The 14528-nt window shown below is 47.7% G+C and overlaps 1 protein-coding gene and 1 long non-coding RNA gene across 9 annotated transcripts in view; both read left to right on the top strand.

The window, feature by feature from the left end:
• ASIP (agouti signaling protein) overlaps window positions 1-2573 on the top strand; it is a 77261-nt gene extending 74688 nt beyond the window's left edge. For all 8 annotated transcript variants that reach the window (XM_069548367.1, XM_069548368.1, XM_069548364.1 and 5 more), the window contains one exon: window positions 2216-2573. In XM_069548367.1, coding sequence (XP_069404468.1) covers window positions 2216-2392 — 177 coding nt within the window. In that variant the 3' untranslated portion in view covers window positions 2393-2573. The remainder of the gene's footprint in view (window positions 1-2215) is intronic.
• Window positions 2574-2616: 43 nt separating this feature from the next.
• Window positions 2617-9036, top strand: LOC138417669 (uncharacterized). The gene is made up of 3 exons (XR_011248249.1): window positions 2617-2716; window positions 2909-3118; window positions 4507-9036. It is a non-coding gene; the product is annotated as an uncharacterized lncRNA (long non-coding RNA).
• Window positions 9037-14528: the final 5492 nt, after the last annotated feature.

Genomic DNA, 14528 nt, shown 5'->3' on the forward strand with positions numbered 1-14528 from the left:
TCATTTGATCAGATCATTGCAAACAGAGCCAGGAATATTGTACAAGCATTGGAAGGCATGACCTGGCACTGTGATCACAATAAAGTTCCCTGTTCTCGTTGAGCCTTCGTAAAGTGAACAAGCAGGTCAGATGACTGACAGAACTGTAAAATCTATTTACATGCTAGATTCTGGGAATATAGTAGTGAACAAGAGAGATATATAACTGCTCTCGTGGAGTTTACACTCTTCTGGGAGAAACAGAACAGCACGTTAACCAGTGCTGTTCAGATAATGATAAGCACTATGAAGGAATGAAAGCATGGCAGTGAGACAGAAGAAAGGGAAAAGTGGTCAGGGGAAGTTCTCTAGGAGGAGGCAGCACTTAAAAGACTGAGAAACTCTGTAATCTTGAGCCGCAGTGTTCAATGGAAATGCAACGTGAGACACATATAAATTAAAATTCCAGTAGCCAGATTTTTAAGAGAAAAACAACAGGTGCAATTAATATTAATATTTTATTTAACCCAGTAGATCCCAAATATTATCATTTTAATATGTAACCAACATAAAAAGTTATTAATATTTTACTTTTTTTGCCCTAAGTCTTTTACTTTTACACTCGCAATTCCAATGCCCAGTTTTTAACACTAGTGAAATATAGTCCTAACAAAACAATGTTCAGTTCAGTTGCTCAGTTGTGTCCGACTCTTTGCAACTCCAGGAAGTGCAGCACTCCAGGTCTCCTTGTCCATCACCAACTCCCGGAGTTCACCCAAACTCATGTCCATCAAGTCGGTGATGCCATCCAGCCATCTCATCCTCTGTTGTCCCCTTCTCCTCCTGCCCCCAATCCCTCCCAGCATCAGAGTCTTTTCCAATGAGTCAACTCTTCGTGTGAGGTGGCCAAAGTACTGGAGTTTTTCAGCTTTAGCATCAGTCCTTACAAAGAACACCCAGGGCTGATCTCCTTTAGGATGGACTGGTTGGATCTCCTTGCAGTCCAAGGGACTCTCAAGAGTCTTCTCCAACACCACAGTTCAAAAGCATCAATTCTTCAGCACTCAGCCTTCTTCACAGTCCAACTCTCACACCCATACATGACCACAGGAAAAACCATAGCCTTGACTAGACGGACCTTTGTTGGCAAAGTAATGTCTCTGCTTTTGGATATGCTATCTAGATTGGTCATAACTTTCCTTCCAAGGAGTAAGCGTCTTTTAATTTCATGGCTGCAATCACCATCTGCAGTGATTTTGGAGCCCCCAAACATAAAGTCTGACACTGTTTCCCCATCTATTTGCCATGAAGTGATGGGACCAGATGCCATGATCTTTGTTTTCTGAATGTTGAGCTTTAAGCCAACTTTTTCACTCTCCTCTTTCACTTTCATCAAGAGGCTTTTTAGTTCTTCACTTTCTGCCATAAGGGTGGTGTCATCTGCAATGATGTACTCTGCATATAAGTTAAATAATCAGGGTGACAATATACAGCCTTGACGTAGTTGTCTTTAATGGGAAACATTTTACTTCATCTTTAAATTTTAATTAAAATTAAATAAAAATTGAAAACTCGGTTCTTCAGTTGCACTAGACACATTTCAAGTACTCAGCAGCCACAGATGGTGGGTGGCTGCCTGCACTGGAGTGCATAGCAAAGAATGTCCCCAGGAAAGGAAGCCCCAAAACAAAGCGCCTGCAACAAGAACTGATTTGCTGTGTTCGGTGCTCAGAGGGCGGGCGGGTGGAGCAATGTGTTTAAGACCAGTAGAGTGGTAGGCGGGCCAAACCACAGAGGGCGTCAGGGATCCCAGTAAGGGGAAGGAGGATATGCTTAGTCCCTTGTGCGCTGGAGACTGGACAGTAAGGGGGCAAGGGCAGCAGACAGCGGCCAAGCCCAGGGTTTCAGCGGTAGTGAAGAAGTGGCTAGACTCCGAACCTACCGTGAAGGCAGAATCAACAGGGATTGCGGATACACTGGAAGGGGAAGACAACAGAGACGGAAGTTAAAAACCGTGCAGCTGAGTGGGATCCCGTAGGGAGAGAAGAGGCCAGGCCCGAGCCAGTTATGTGTTGATGGCGGAGCAGGCGAGGACCAGCTAGGGTGCTCTGTGGACATGAGTCGAGCGGGCGGTGGACAGCAGGTGGGGACATCTAGTCCGAGGAGTTCCCAGGCGGGGGTGAGGACGAGTGGGGCGGACGTGGATGGCTCGGGCAGCCTCGGCGTTTCCCCACAGAGAAAGGCTCCGATGAAGAACGTGGCACGCACCCGGCCCCCGCCGCCTACCCCCTGCGTGGCCACCCGCGACAGCTGCAAGCCACCAGCGCCCGCCTGCTGCGACCCGTGCGCCTTCTGCCAGTGCCGCTTCTTCCGCAGCGCCTGCTCCTGCCGCGTGCTCAACCCCACCTGCTGAGCGCGCCTCAGGGTGGCGGGGCGGGGCTCCCGGGACCCTGGGGCCTTTCTGCCGCGGGAGAGCTCTGGTAGGAGGGGCTTCCGAGAACGGAGTGGGCGCGGCTATTGACGTTGGGGCGGGGCTTCAGGAAGTCTCAGCTAGGGTTGGGCTAAAATCCAAATACATGTAGTCTTCTCGAAAATGTGTGGTTGTTTCTTTAAGAAACCCAAACCATTCTTTTCCCTTCGCCTAGTCCCCTGCACCACACGAGTTCCTCGACCTGCGCAACTGCTGTCTCCCGGGCCTGGGGAAACGCGGTTGCTTAGCCCTGAGGCTGCACTCCTGGTAAGCGCTTTTCTGGATCTGGCCGCCAGAGACAGTGCTGCCCCCTACCTTTAACCCTAGGGACACCCGAAGTGAAGTCGCTCAGTCGTGTCCGACTCTTTGTGACCCCATGGACAGTAGCCTACCAGGCTCCGCCATCCATGGGATTTTCCAGGCAAGAATACTGGAGTGGGCTGCCATTTCCTTCTCCAGGGGATCTTCCCAACCCAGGAATCGAACCCGGCTCTCCTGCATCGCAGACAGACGCTTTACCGTCTGACCCAGGACACCCGAAGCTGCCTCCAAAATCAGGGAGGGAGAAAGCAACCGTTAAGGAACTGCTGGGCCTCCCAGGCGGCGCTGTGGTGAAGAGCTCCCCTGCCAATGCAGGAGGCACAAGAGACGTCGATTTGATGATCCCTGGTAAGGAAGATGATTCCCTGGAGTAGGAGTAGGAAATGGCAACCCGCTCCAGTATTCTTGTCTGGTATATAAAGGGGCCTGGCAGGCGACAGTCCATGGGGGTCACAAAGAGTCGGACACAACTGAGCACACATTCAGTCTTTCACCCTACGCCCCTTCTAAGGATCTCCCCTCACCTCCACAAAAACAAAATGACTACAACTCCATACCCAGTCTCACTGCGCTGTCTGCCCTAAGGGGTCTGGGTCTGTGAATACAAGCTGGGGTGGCTGATTGTGACTGGACATTGCTGTGGGTCCAGCCGCCAGAAGGCTCTGGCCTGAGGATCCTACAGCCTTAGGAGGCTCCACCAAAAAGGTTAGCCTCAGAAACAAAGGAGTGGGGGAGATAGAAGGGAGTCTACTAGAGATTTCTGGGGGCCTCAGAGAATCAAAGGATAAGCCATGTGACAAGCCTCAGAAAGGATAGGACCCTGAAGGACATGAAAGGAGCCAGGTCAAAGAAACCAATGGACAGTGTTTTCAGGGCAAGTTACCTCCAGACACTTCAGTTCTTGCGTGGGACCATTCATAATTCAAGTTCCCAAGAAACAGAAAATATGTTTCTCCCACTCCCAGGCTAAAAGAACTCCAACCAGTGGTTCCAGCCATTTTTAATTCTGAAAACCTGGACTTTTCCTCACTCCTTACCCTAGCTCTGTCAACTAGGAAGGGGGCAGTGAGCCTGGCATGGTAACTAGGCAGCAATTTTTGTCCTGGGTTATCAGGGGCCTGTCTCCTCAAGTGTCCCAAACTGTCACCTACAGCCCCATCCTTAGAGATTCTGAGTCTATGGAAAACTGAGATGAAGCATCTTATCTTTGAGATAAGGTGCTGTTTTGGGGAGAGAAGCACTAAAGGTGTAAACAGGGTCTGTGAAAAAGGACCAGCCAGGGTGGGGGCGCTCACATGAAAACTCCCAGCACTTTGAAAGACAAGGGCTCTCAGTGATAGCACCTACTTGCCCTGCTTGGCCGAGGGCATCCCTGCCAGTAGAAAAGATAGACAAGCTGAGGTTTCACCTGCCAGTGTCCCCCAGAACTAGAGCTCTTCCCAAAGGAATTACCATAAACAAGAAAGAAGAAACTGCAAACAGTAGTGGTACAAGAAGATAATTTTAAAAAAAAATAATAACAAGGCCTGTTGTACGCAAGAGAGTCTAGAGAGAGGTTATGTGACTAAACAATGGGAAACCGTTTCCTTAGCCCTGATAACCACCATTTATCTCTGTCCTTGGAGGTGAGGACAGTGGGGCTCAAGGGCCAGCACAGGTGGGGCCACCCCCTACCCCGACCCGCTTGTCTACTTACAATCTTCCGTCTTTCAAATGTCTCAAAACTCCTTTCCAAGGAACTTTCTCCACTGAAGACCCACATTGCGCTTGCAGTGACACAACCAGCATGGAATGAAGGACGCAAACATCAGACCTGAGACCGGACAGAGCTGGAACTATCCGGGCAGAGAACACACACGCAGAAAAATGATGGGTCCTCCAGGCTAGGCTGGGGACACGATTCTGCACATTGGGAAAAGTCTGCATTTCTCTCTATAAAATGGGAGATCGTCACTCTTGCTGTTCTTATTGTAGATCTGAAATAGTATCGCTTCTTATACATTAACAAAGCAAGAGAGAGAGAAGCTCCCAGTTGCTCTTTTGTGTTCTGTCATTTAGGCTGCAAGCCCACAGAACTTTTTGTTCCTGTACCACAACTGCTGCTGAGTAAATGTCATCAGTAATTAGAATATTGGGAACACGTTGCAGCCACTGCTCCTGTGTTTTCCAGACATTTCTCACCAGCCAGGCACCATTCTCCCCCCGGGTGAGGCCAGAAATGCAAAGCCAAAGACCCAGTCCATTAGTGACAAAATCACTAGGCTGCTGGGTCCAGACAACCACATGGAAGCCCAACCCATTCAGCCCTTCAGCAAATGTGTATTGAGCACCTACCAGGCACAAGGCCTTGTGCCAGGTGTTGTGAATATTGTGGTGAACAAGTCCAGTCCTCTTCTTACAGAGCTTACGGTTTAGTGAACAATGACCATCATCCCTTGTTAAAAGTCAGAACTGTTGTTAGCATTGGAGAAGGGAATGACAACCCACTCCAGTATTCTTGCCTGGAGAATCCCATGGACAGAGGAGCCTGGCAAGCCACAGTCCATGGGGTCACAAAGAGTCGGACACGACTGAGCGACTAACACTGCCACTACTATTGTTAGCATATGTGGTCTGTTCCCACAGACCCTCAGTTTTGCTTCTGTTGGCTCAGATCCCTGGTTAGGTATTTATCTGCCCAAGTTCCCCCTCAGTTGAGATCCTAAGATTCTTCCACCTTTTCAGAAACTCCTTCTCAAGCCTTAGGGTCCAGAGAGAATGGTTCTGGGTCTCTGCAAAACCCTGCCTGAGTGACCAGAATTGAAAGTTGTGAAGATCTGGGATACATGCCCCCTATTTCCCAGCCATTATTCACATTTCTCTTCCTGTCTCTCTCATATGCACAGTACAAAGGTGAGTTCTGTCCTAGATGTGTTTGTTCTCCTGTTGTAAATATTGATTTAGGATCATTTCTTCCTGGAGAGCATGGCCTTACACTTGTGCCCAAAGTTCTAACAACGTGGGCTTGAACAAGTCACTGACCTCTTGATTGCTACTACCATTTTCCCTTTGCAAAATTTGGAGTCAGTCAGTCAGAATGTTTTGGTTGCAAACAACAGAACTGATTCTGGCTAGCCTAAGAAACAAAGTGGGGCGATACTCTACTGGAGAGGTCTGGATTCTTCAAAGAATCAAAGGAAAAGCCAAACAACAAGCCTTAGAAAGGATAGTGCCCTGAGGATGTGAAAGGAGCCAGGTCAAAGAAACAAATGGACAGTGTTTTCAGGGCAAAGCTATGGGATGTCACCTCCAACCACTTCAGTTCTTGCATGGAACCACTCAAAATTCAAATTCCCATGAGTGGGGCTCTGATTGACCTGAAGCAGTACCCAGGGAAGGGTGGCCCATCTTGATAGACAGTTGCACAAGATCTGTCCTGAACACGGGAGGGGTAATTCTCCAGTTAAAAAAAATTACTGAAGGGGAAAATCCACAACTGGCCACTGTGAGAGCTGGACTCTGGATTTATTCTGAGGACACTTTCAGCGCCAGAAATGCTGCAACAAAGTCTGAAACAACTGTTTTCATGTTTTGTCTTGTTTAGGAGCGTACCATTTCCTCAGTTGAATTCTTAAGGGGGAGCCCATTATGTGAGACATTAGAAGTTATAAATTAATATTATAAAAACTTGAAATCAGACATAAGAGACTAACAGTTGCCCTCCTAATATCAGCTTTTACAACCAGTTTACTTCCGTCTTTTGTTTTGGTTGCGTAAGCCCAAAAAAGGTCTAATTCACACAGAGACGTTGTTGCAGAAAGGTTTGAACAGCTCACCTTGTGACCTCTAAACAGTCTTATGTTAAACAGAAACAGCAAAAGGTTAACTTCAAACTCTAATCCAGGTGGTCCCTAACATGTTAAATTTGGTGCCTAGCATGTTTAAACATGTGTATTTTTACTATATCTTTTCAGTTCAGTTCAGTTCAGTCACTCAGTCATGTCCTACTCTTTGCGACCCCACAAATTGCAGCATACCAGGCCTCCCTGTCCATCACCAACTCCCGGAGTTCACCCAAACCCATGTCCATTGAGTTGGTGATGCCATCCAGCCATCTCATCCTCTGTCGTCCCCTTCTCCTCCTGCCCCCAATCCCTCCCAGCCTCAGGGTCTTTTCCAATGAGTCAACTCTTCGCATGAGGTGTTTTAAATGGCTTCAAAGTTTTTAAAGTAGAAATTGATGTTTATGGTTCTACAGAAGCAATATACTTCAAAACCACTACCCTGAGGGGTAGCCAATCCTCAGGACCTCAATCTCTTCTGGGATTGTGGACCACAGGCCAACCTAATTGGCAATCTTTTCATCCTTACTCTAAGTTCCTCCCCCTGTTTGAAGAACCAGAGATTCAGCATCATCACCCACTGTCAGGAAATTACCCCATCATACAATAGGAACTTTATACAGGAATTTAACTCTAAAAACCAATTCCCATGTGTGAAGGCGACAGGATACGTAAAGAAAAGAATCTGATTTTAACTGAATTAGCCAAACCATCTGTAGTGAATTTCAGATTAGTCTAGAATACACTTGTTCTTCTCTTTTTTCTTCCATGCACAAAGTATATCTATATGCACATAGGCATAGCAGGTGTGTGTTGGGGGGCTAGGGATAGAGCAGGAATGTCATTTATTTTCTCAGTAAAATCATCAAATTTATGTTTCTGTTCACTCCAGAAAGGAGTTTTATACTGATGGCTTGCAGAGAGATAGTAGCTATTGTCAGCTCTCCCAGTTGGCTACGGGAGTTGTAGAGTCTGGGAGGTGGCACCACCAAATGGTGATGACAACGATGATGACTGTGCCTTCTTGTTATCTGGGGAGCCCAGCAAATAGCTTCATTCCCTTGGCTCCTGAAGGTTTTCACATCTTTCAGAGCTCCTTTTTCTTTTCTTTAGAGTTCCTCTTTAGAATTCCTGGGCCTAACAGCTGCACAGACTACCACAGCAATAGTAAAAACACAACTACTAGAGAAAATTTAATGATCATGGTGATGATTAAAAAAATAACCTTCTTTAAATTACCTAATTTGATGAGATCACATTTACAAGCCACTGAGTCAGCTGTGGTGGTGGTGGTGGTGGTTTAGTCACTAAGTTATGAAACCCCATGGACTGTAGCCCGCCAGGCTCCTCTGTCCATGGAATTTTGCAGGCAATACTGGAGTGGGTTGCCTTTTCCTTCTCCAAGGGATCTTCCTGATCCAGGGATCAAATCCACATCTCCTGCATTGGCAGGCAGATTCTTTACTGTCTGAGCCAGAATTGATTCCTCCCCAAGTCAAAATGTAGAGCATTATGACTGGGAAAAAGTTTAGTTCTTTTGGTTTCTTTTTTTCTCTCATTATTTATCCCAATGTCTATCAAAATCTAGAATTCTGCATAAAGTATGACTTGCCAGATGTTGCAAAAGAAAAGTAGAGAAGGGCCTGGAGGGAACAGAATAAGGGGAAGGCGACCCTTCAGTGATCAGCCAAGGGTTACTCCCTTTAAAATCCCAAAGCAGTCTTGATTTCCCAGTCTGACATGATCTTGAAATTAATTGATCCTTGTCTAACGGAGCTCCCCTGCCCCCACCCCAGGAAGGCCCAACTGTAGTGGAACTTCTCAAGTAGTCCTCAGCAATTTCACCCAAACCAGAATCCTGGAGCCCCTGCACTGGCCCTGAGATGCACACAAAGCCTCTGGAGGGTTCTGAGATACTCCCCCTCTCCAGGAGGCCTCTGAGGTGGCTTCCTGCCCTTTGCCAGGGACCCAGGGTTGCCACTAATAGCCTGAGGCCTCCTATTGTGATCTGTAACTATTATAGGGGCTTCCCAGGTAGTCCTTCCCACCAGATTGTTATGTAAGAGACATAAGATCCTTGAGTCAGGTGTTAGGACCAAACTGGAGCCAGGACAGGCTCTAAGCGGCAGGCTAGGCCTGAGGTTTAGTCTCTAGGAACGCTGAGGCACTGGGAACTCCCACAGGCAGTGTAGCTCGACCAATCAGAAAAATCCCTGTAGCCCCCAGCCCGCGCCAGATCCGAGCCAATCCAGATAGGGATGCGAGGTTTAAAAGTTCCGCGCGCAAGTACGGTTTAACCAATCAGCTATACTGTTACAGAAACAAAGAACTGTCTGTATAAAAGTAGATGTGATTCAGAGCTTGGGGCTCTTGTCCGATTCCACTGTGCTGGATGAGACCTGGGCCCTAACTCGAGCTAGCAATAAACCCCTTTATGCTTTTGCATTGCTGTGGACGTCTTATTCTCTCAGTTTTGGGGACTTGGACTCTGGGCATAACATCAGGAAGATGGAGTGGAGAAGGAAATGGCAACCCACTGCAGTATTCTTGCCTGGGGAATCCCATGGGCAGAGGAGCCTGATGGGTTACGGTCCATGGAGTTGCAAAAAGCTGGACATGACTGAGTACACACACGTCATACTATCATAATATCATCCTAATAAGTCTATCGACTGAGCAGCTACTTCATGCCAGGATGATCGCCAAGGTCCCTAATTTGCTCCTTGAGGTAAGTAATTGTAAAAAAAATAAGGTGACTGGGGCTCCAAGAGGCTAGGTACTCTGCCTAGACCTAACATCTCAGCCCACCTCATTCCAAGGCTTACGACCTTAACCACCAGGCCGTTGAAAGCCAGGCAGGAGATTCTGTCTGCCTAGAGACAGCCCCTCGCAGGAGCTTCAGCCCCACGTGTTTTTCCATTTTCTCCCCTGGTGCACCTCTGTCTTCTCCACCTCAGCAAGACTCTTGGAATTGCTAGATAGCACCCCTATTCAAATGGGCTAAAGGCAAAAAAGGAAACTGTTGTTGTCACAGCCTTGAAACGTCCAGAGGGTGCATCAGGTCGGTGTCAAGCATGGCTAGACTCATGTCCTCTGGAAAGTGTCACTGTGTCTCAATTCTGTGCTGGTGTCACCCTCAGGCAGGCTTCCCCTCACAGGGGCAAAGTAGCAACTCCAGATTCGCATTCCTGCCAAGCCTGGCAGCGCTCCTGAAGACAGCGCCTCCGCTCCATTTTCAGGACACGTGGGTCTCTTTTACAGTAGCCTCCGCTCTGCAACAGGCACTGGGTGGGAGGGGCTGAAAATCCTACAATGCCTGGTACTGTGGACTAGCCGATAGGCATCACCGGGGAACTTGTTAGCAATGCAAATTATAGGTCCCCATCTCCTGGAATCAGAAGCTCAAGGTGGGGCCAGCAATCTGTGTTTTATTCAGCCCTCCAGGTGGTTCTGAGGCGCTAAACTACTGGATTAGTGAGGATCCATACAAGCCAGCAGTTAGTAGAAGAGCCAGCATGTTCCCCAGAGACAGACTTGCTGAAGCAGAACATTCCATTGGACGCACTGTGGGGGTATGTTCCCACCTACTTCTCTGTTTTCCTCCCTTGTAGTAGGGTAAGTATGAGAACTGTGGGTGGGGGCAATCATTCAAGTACCAACTATTTACGGTAGTTGTCAGGAAAAGCCCACTGCCCAGCACCTGGGGACTTTTGGGACCACCTGAGAGGGTGTAACTCCTCCAACCAGGGAGGAAGCCTGCAGACCACAAGGAATCTGGCTCCAAGCAGCCCAGGGTAACCTCCTTGGGTCACTCACTGTTGGACAATTTTCTGGATTGCACCACACCAGATTTCCAGTAAAAATCCTGAAATCCTGCGGTTGAGTCTGGACCAACTTGAGCTATGTGCCTATCCCCGAGCCCATTTGGAGAGTGTATTGATGAGGTACTTAACTGAAGCTGACTGACGAGACCTAATTATATTAGTACACCTGGCTGCCTCCATCACTTCAAGCAGATCTCCTAGCTTTGTCTTCTGGGGTAGTCCTGAGCAGGTGTCGGGGATTAGAATCTGGATTCCTGAGGTTTCCTGAAACCTCGGGGCCCCAAAGTGGAGCTGGCCCTTGCCTGCTACCTCAGAGTTCTCCTAGTGTATTGCTGATCCTGCCAACTACACCAGTTGTCTTGCTGTATCTCACTATTGGCTGAACCCAAGGTACGCAAGGCACAAGCAGGGAAGCTGGAGAAAACTTAAGGAGTCCTAAGAACTACAGACACGTTTATTCTCTCCTTACTGACACAGCAGCCATAGCAGCAGACACATTGTATTCTCTCCTCTCGTGGTAGACAAAGCCATAACGCAGCTGTAATGTCGCCACAAGGGCTGTTCAGGTGGAGCTTGTATGTAAGTTTGCAGAACAAAAGTGGCCCATGGCCAAGCAGGTACATCATAACATGCATGAGCAGTGCTGTAAGTGGGCTCAGCTGTTATGTAACTATGTCTTTACAAGACGTGGAGAGCAAAAGGCCCTGGGCCAAGAGTGCCTGACCACCGCCATCTTGGCTAACTTGCTCTCCCTACACCTGGCACAAGCCAACCTGCACAACCCCTCCGGTTGTTTAGTCTGTGCTACCTCAAGCCCTCCAAGCTCGTTACTTGTCCCCAGCAGGACTTGAAAAGGGATCCCTGCCCTTCTAGCCTAGCAAGGCCCTCCCACCACAACCTGCCACATGGATGTGGGTAAGGGGCTTGGTATGCAGGAAAGAGCTCTGGCAGAGAGGCAAACAGGACACCGAGGCCTGCAGGCGAAGGCTGGATGTCACTTAGGCCCTCGGGGCCTGCATTTCTCCATTTACAGATGCTGGATTGGGCTCCGTAGATCCCCTAAAGTCCTGCTGTTTTAAGATCCTATGATTTTCCTAAAGTATCTAATTCTCCAAACAGTCTAAATTTCCTGCTTTCAAAACAGCTCCTTCCTCACTCACTGGTACCTGACACAGCCCTGAAAACTTGACAGAAAACTCTTTAGGGGACTTCTTGATGGTCCAGTGTTTAAAACTCCACACTCCCCATGAAGAGGTACTTGATTCCTGGTCAGGGCACCAAGATCCCACATGCTGCCTGGCCCTGGCCAAAAAAAAGAAACTCTGTATATACATGTTATCCTTGACCTTCAAAACAACCATCTGAGATAGTTATTTCTGTTCCTGCCCAGAGTCACATGATAAGGTAACAGCAGACCCAGGTCTCCTCCCTTCAAAATTTGCACAAACTCCCCTAGGTCTTAATCTCCCTTCACACTTTCCTGTGGCAGGGCAGGGGTCAGACCAGATACTATAGGACCCTTGCTGCTGCTGCTAAGTCGCTTCAGTCGTGTCTGACTCTGTGCGACCCCATAGATGGCAGCCCACCAGGCTCCCCCGTCCCTGGGATTCTCCAGGCAAGAACACTGGAGTGGGTTGCCATTTCCTTCTCCAATGCAAGAAAGTGAAAAGTGAAAGTTGCTCAGTCGTGTCCGACTCTGTGCGACTCCATGGACTGCAGCCTACCAGGCTCCTCCATCCATGGGATCCTCCAGGCAAGAGGACTGGAGTGGGGTGCCCTTTCTTTTCTACTAAGAGCTTGGATTCTGGTCCTACTGAGTACAAAAGCCAGCTCACCCTCTCAAAGCCTGTTTCCTGAACTGTAAAACGGGAATTCAAGTCTCTACAAGGTTATCATGAGGAATAAATAAGTGCTTACCTAGAGCAATGGCTGGTACATAACTAGGTATAAAAGAAATGGCAGAGGGCAGTAGTGGTTCTAGGTCAGTTTTGACCATTGATGTCATGATCACTTGAGAGGTGGTTCCTGTGTCATTTGTTGCTAATAGCTGAAGTACCAAAATTTTAAAATTATTTACAGCAGAGTCAGAGCTATGCTAATAGTCATAGCTAATGCAACGTTTAAAAAAACTTAAAATGTTTTTAAAAACTAAGTTTGAAAAAACTAAGACCATGGCATCCGGCCCCGTCACTTCATGGCAAATAGAAGGAAAAAACGTGGAAACAGTGACAGACTTTATTTTCTTGGGCTCCAAAATCACTGGACAGTGACTGCAGTCATGAAATTAAGACGCTTGCTCCTTGGAAGGAAAGCTATCACAAACCTAGACAGCATATTAAAAAGCAGAGAAAGCACTTTGCCAACAAAGGTCTGTATAGTCAAAGCTATGATTTTTCCACTAATCATGTATGGATGTCAGAGTTGGACCATAAAAAAATCTGAGTGCAAAGAATTGATGCTTTTGAATTGTGGTGCTGGAAGACTCTTAAGAGTCCCTTGGACTGCAAGCAGAGATCAAACCAGTCAATTCTAAAGGAAACTGACCCTGAATATTCATTGGAAGGACTGATGCTGAAGCTGAAGCTCCAATACTTTGGCCACCTGATGGGAATAGCCAACTCACTGGAAAAGACCCTGATGCTAGCAAAGACTGAAGGCAGAAGAAGAGGGAGGGCAGTAGATGAGATGCTTAGATAGTATCGCTGACTCAATGGACATGAATGAATGGACTCAAATGAATTTGAGCAAACTCCTGGAGATAGTGAAGGACAGGGAAGCTTGGTGTGCTGCAGTCCATGGGGTCTCAGAGTCAGACACAACTTATCAACTGAACAACAATGCAATGTCAACTACACATATGGAGTTAAAAAAAAAAAAAGTGAGAACTGGGCAGGACACCTCGATGAGCAGCTAAACTCAAGTAAGCATGAGCAGGGTCTATTGGTCCTCTAGTTTTCAGCATGGTCTGTCAAACCACAGGCCACTGAGTATGACTCAAGGGTTTTGCTTGACACCATATACTTTTAAAAAACTAGGGCAAACTAGGCTTTCTTTCTCGAAGTCAATGGCACTCCACTCCAGTACTCTTGCCTAGAAAAGCCTATGGACGGAGGAGCCTGGTGGGCTGCAGTCCATGGGGTTGCTAAGAATTGGACACGACTGAATGACTTCACTTTCATTTTTCACTTTCATGCACTGGAGAAGGAAATGGCAACCCACTCCAGTGTTCTTGCCTGGAGAATCCCAGGGATGCCTGGTGGGCTGCCGTCTCTGGGGTCGCACAGAGTCGGACACGACTGAAGCAACTTAGCAGCAGCAGCAGGCTTTCTTTCTATCACTCAGATGCATTTGCACTCAAATAGTAGAAGAGGTGGAATTACAATGCCAGATACAGCCAAGGGCATGCCAAGCATAATGCTATGTACATATGGTTGGGAAAGCTGATTTGTGAGGCAGGATTGGCCTCAATCTCCATCTCCTCATGTTCTCCTGTGTATTCAACTCTCACTTCTGAAAGAAGACAGCTCCAACCCCAACCACTACCTTCTGTCAAAATGTCATGCCTTGGGTGGAGCAACCTTCACTTAAACACTCCCCATTTGTCTCACCCAAGTGCCTGGCCCAGGACTCAGACCACCCCAACGTGGAGTCCAGGATTACTTACTGTGTGATCGTGGGTCAGGCCATTTGGCCTCTTGAATTTCTCTACTAATTAATACCACTTCATAGCCAGAGGCTGAGAGTGAAAAAAAACAAGTCACAAGTATGAATGTTCAGTCAAGTGGGGTCACTTTCAGGGATCTGTGCAGCTCAATGATTAAAACCAGAGTTTCATCCTAGTGTTCAAGGTTTTCCCTGTCTCCCAGGCCACCTGTCTAGCCCTCTATCTCCTAGCTGCCCCTATTTTGCAGCCACACCCACTGCCCCTTAACTCGTTCTTAAGTTGTCCTGCTGCCCAAAATGCTCTTGCTTTCAATTCCTGTAACAAATCTTTAGTTCAAAATCCATTTCAAGCATCATCTTTTCTCTCCTGCCCTTCAGTGCTGCCAGGCACTGAACTCTAAAGCTGGGTAGAAGGCAAGTGCCCAAAAGATGGCAAAGTTGTTTGCATGC

The sequence above is a fragment of the Ovis canadensis genome, chromosome 13 (genome assembly GCF_042477335.2).
Source record: "Ovis canadensis isolate MfBH-ARS-UI-01 breed Bighorn chromosome 13, ARS-UI_OviCan_v2, whole genome shotgun sequence".
NCBI classification, from domain to species: Eukaryota; Metazoa; Chordata; class Mammalia; order Artiodactyla; family Bovidae; genus Ovis; species Ovis canadensis.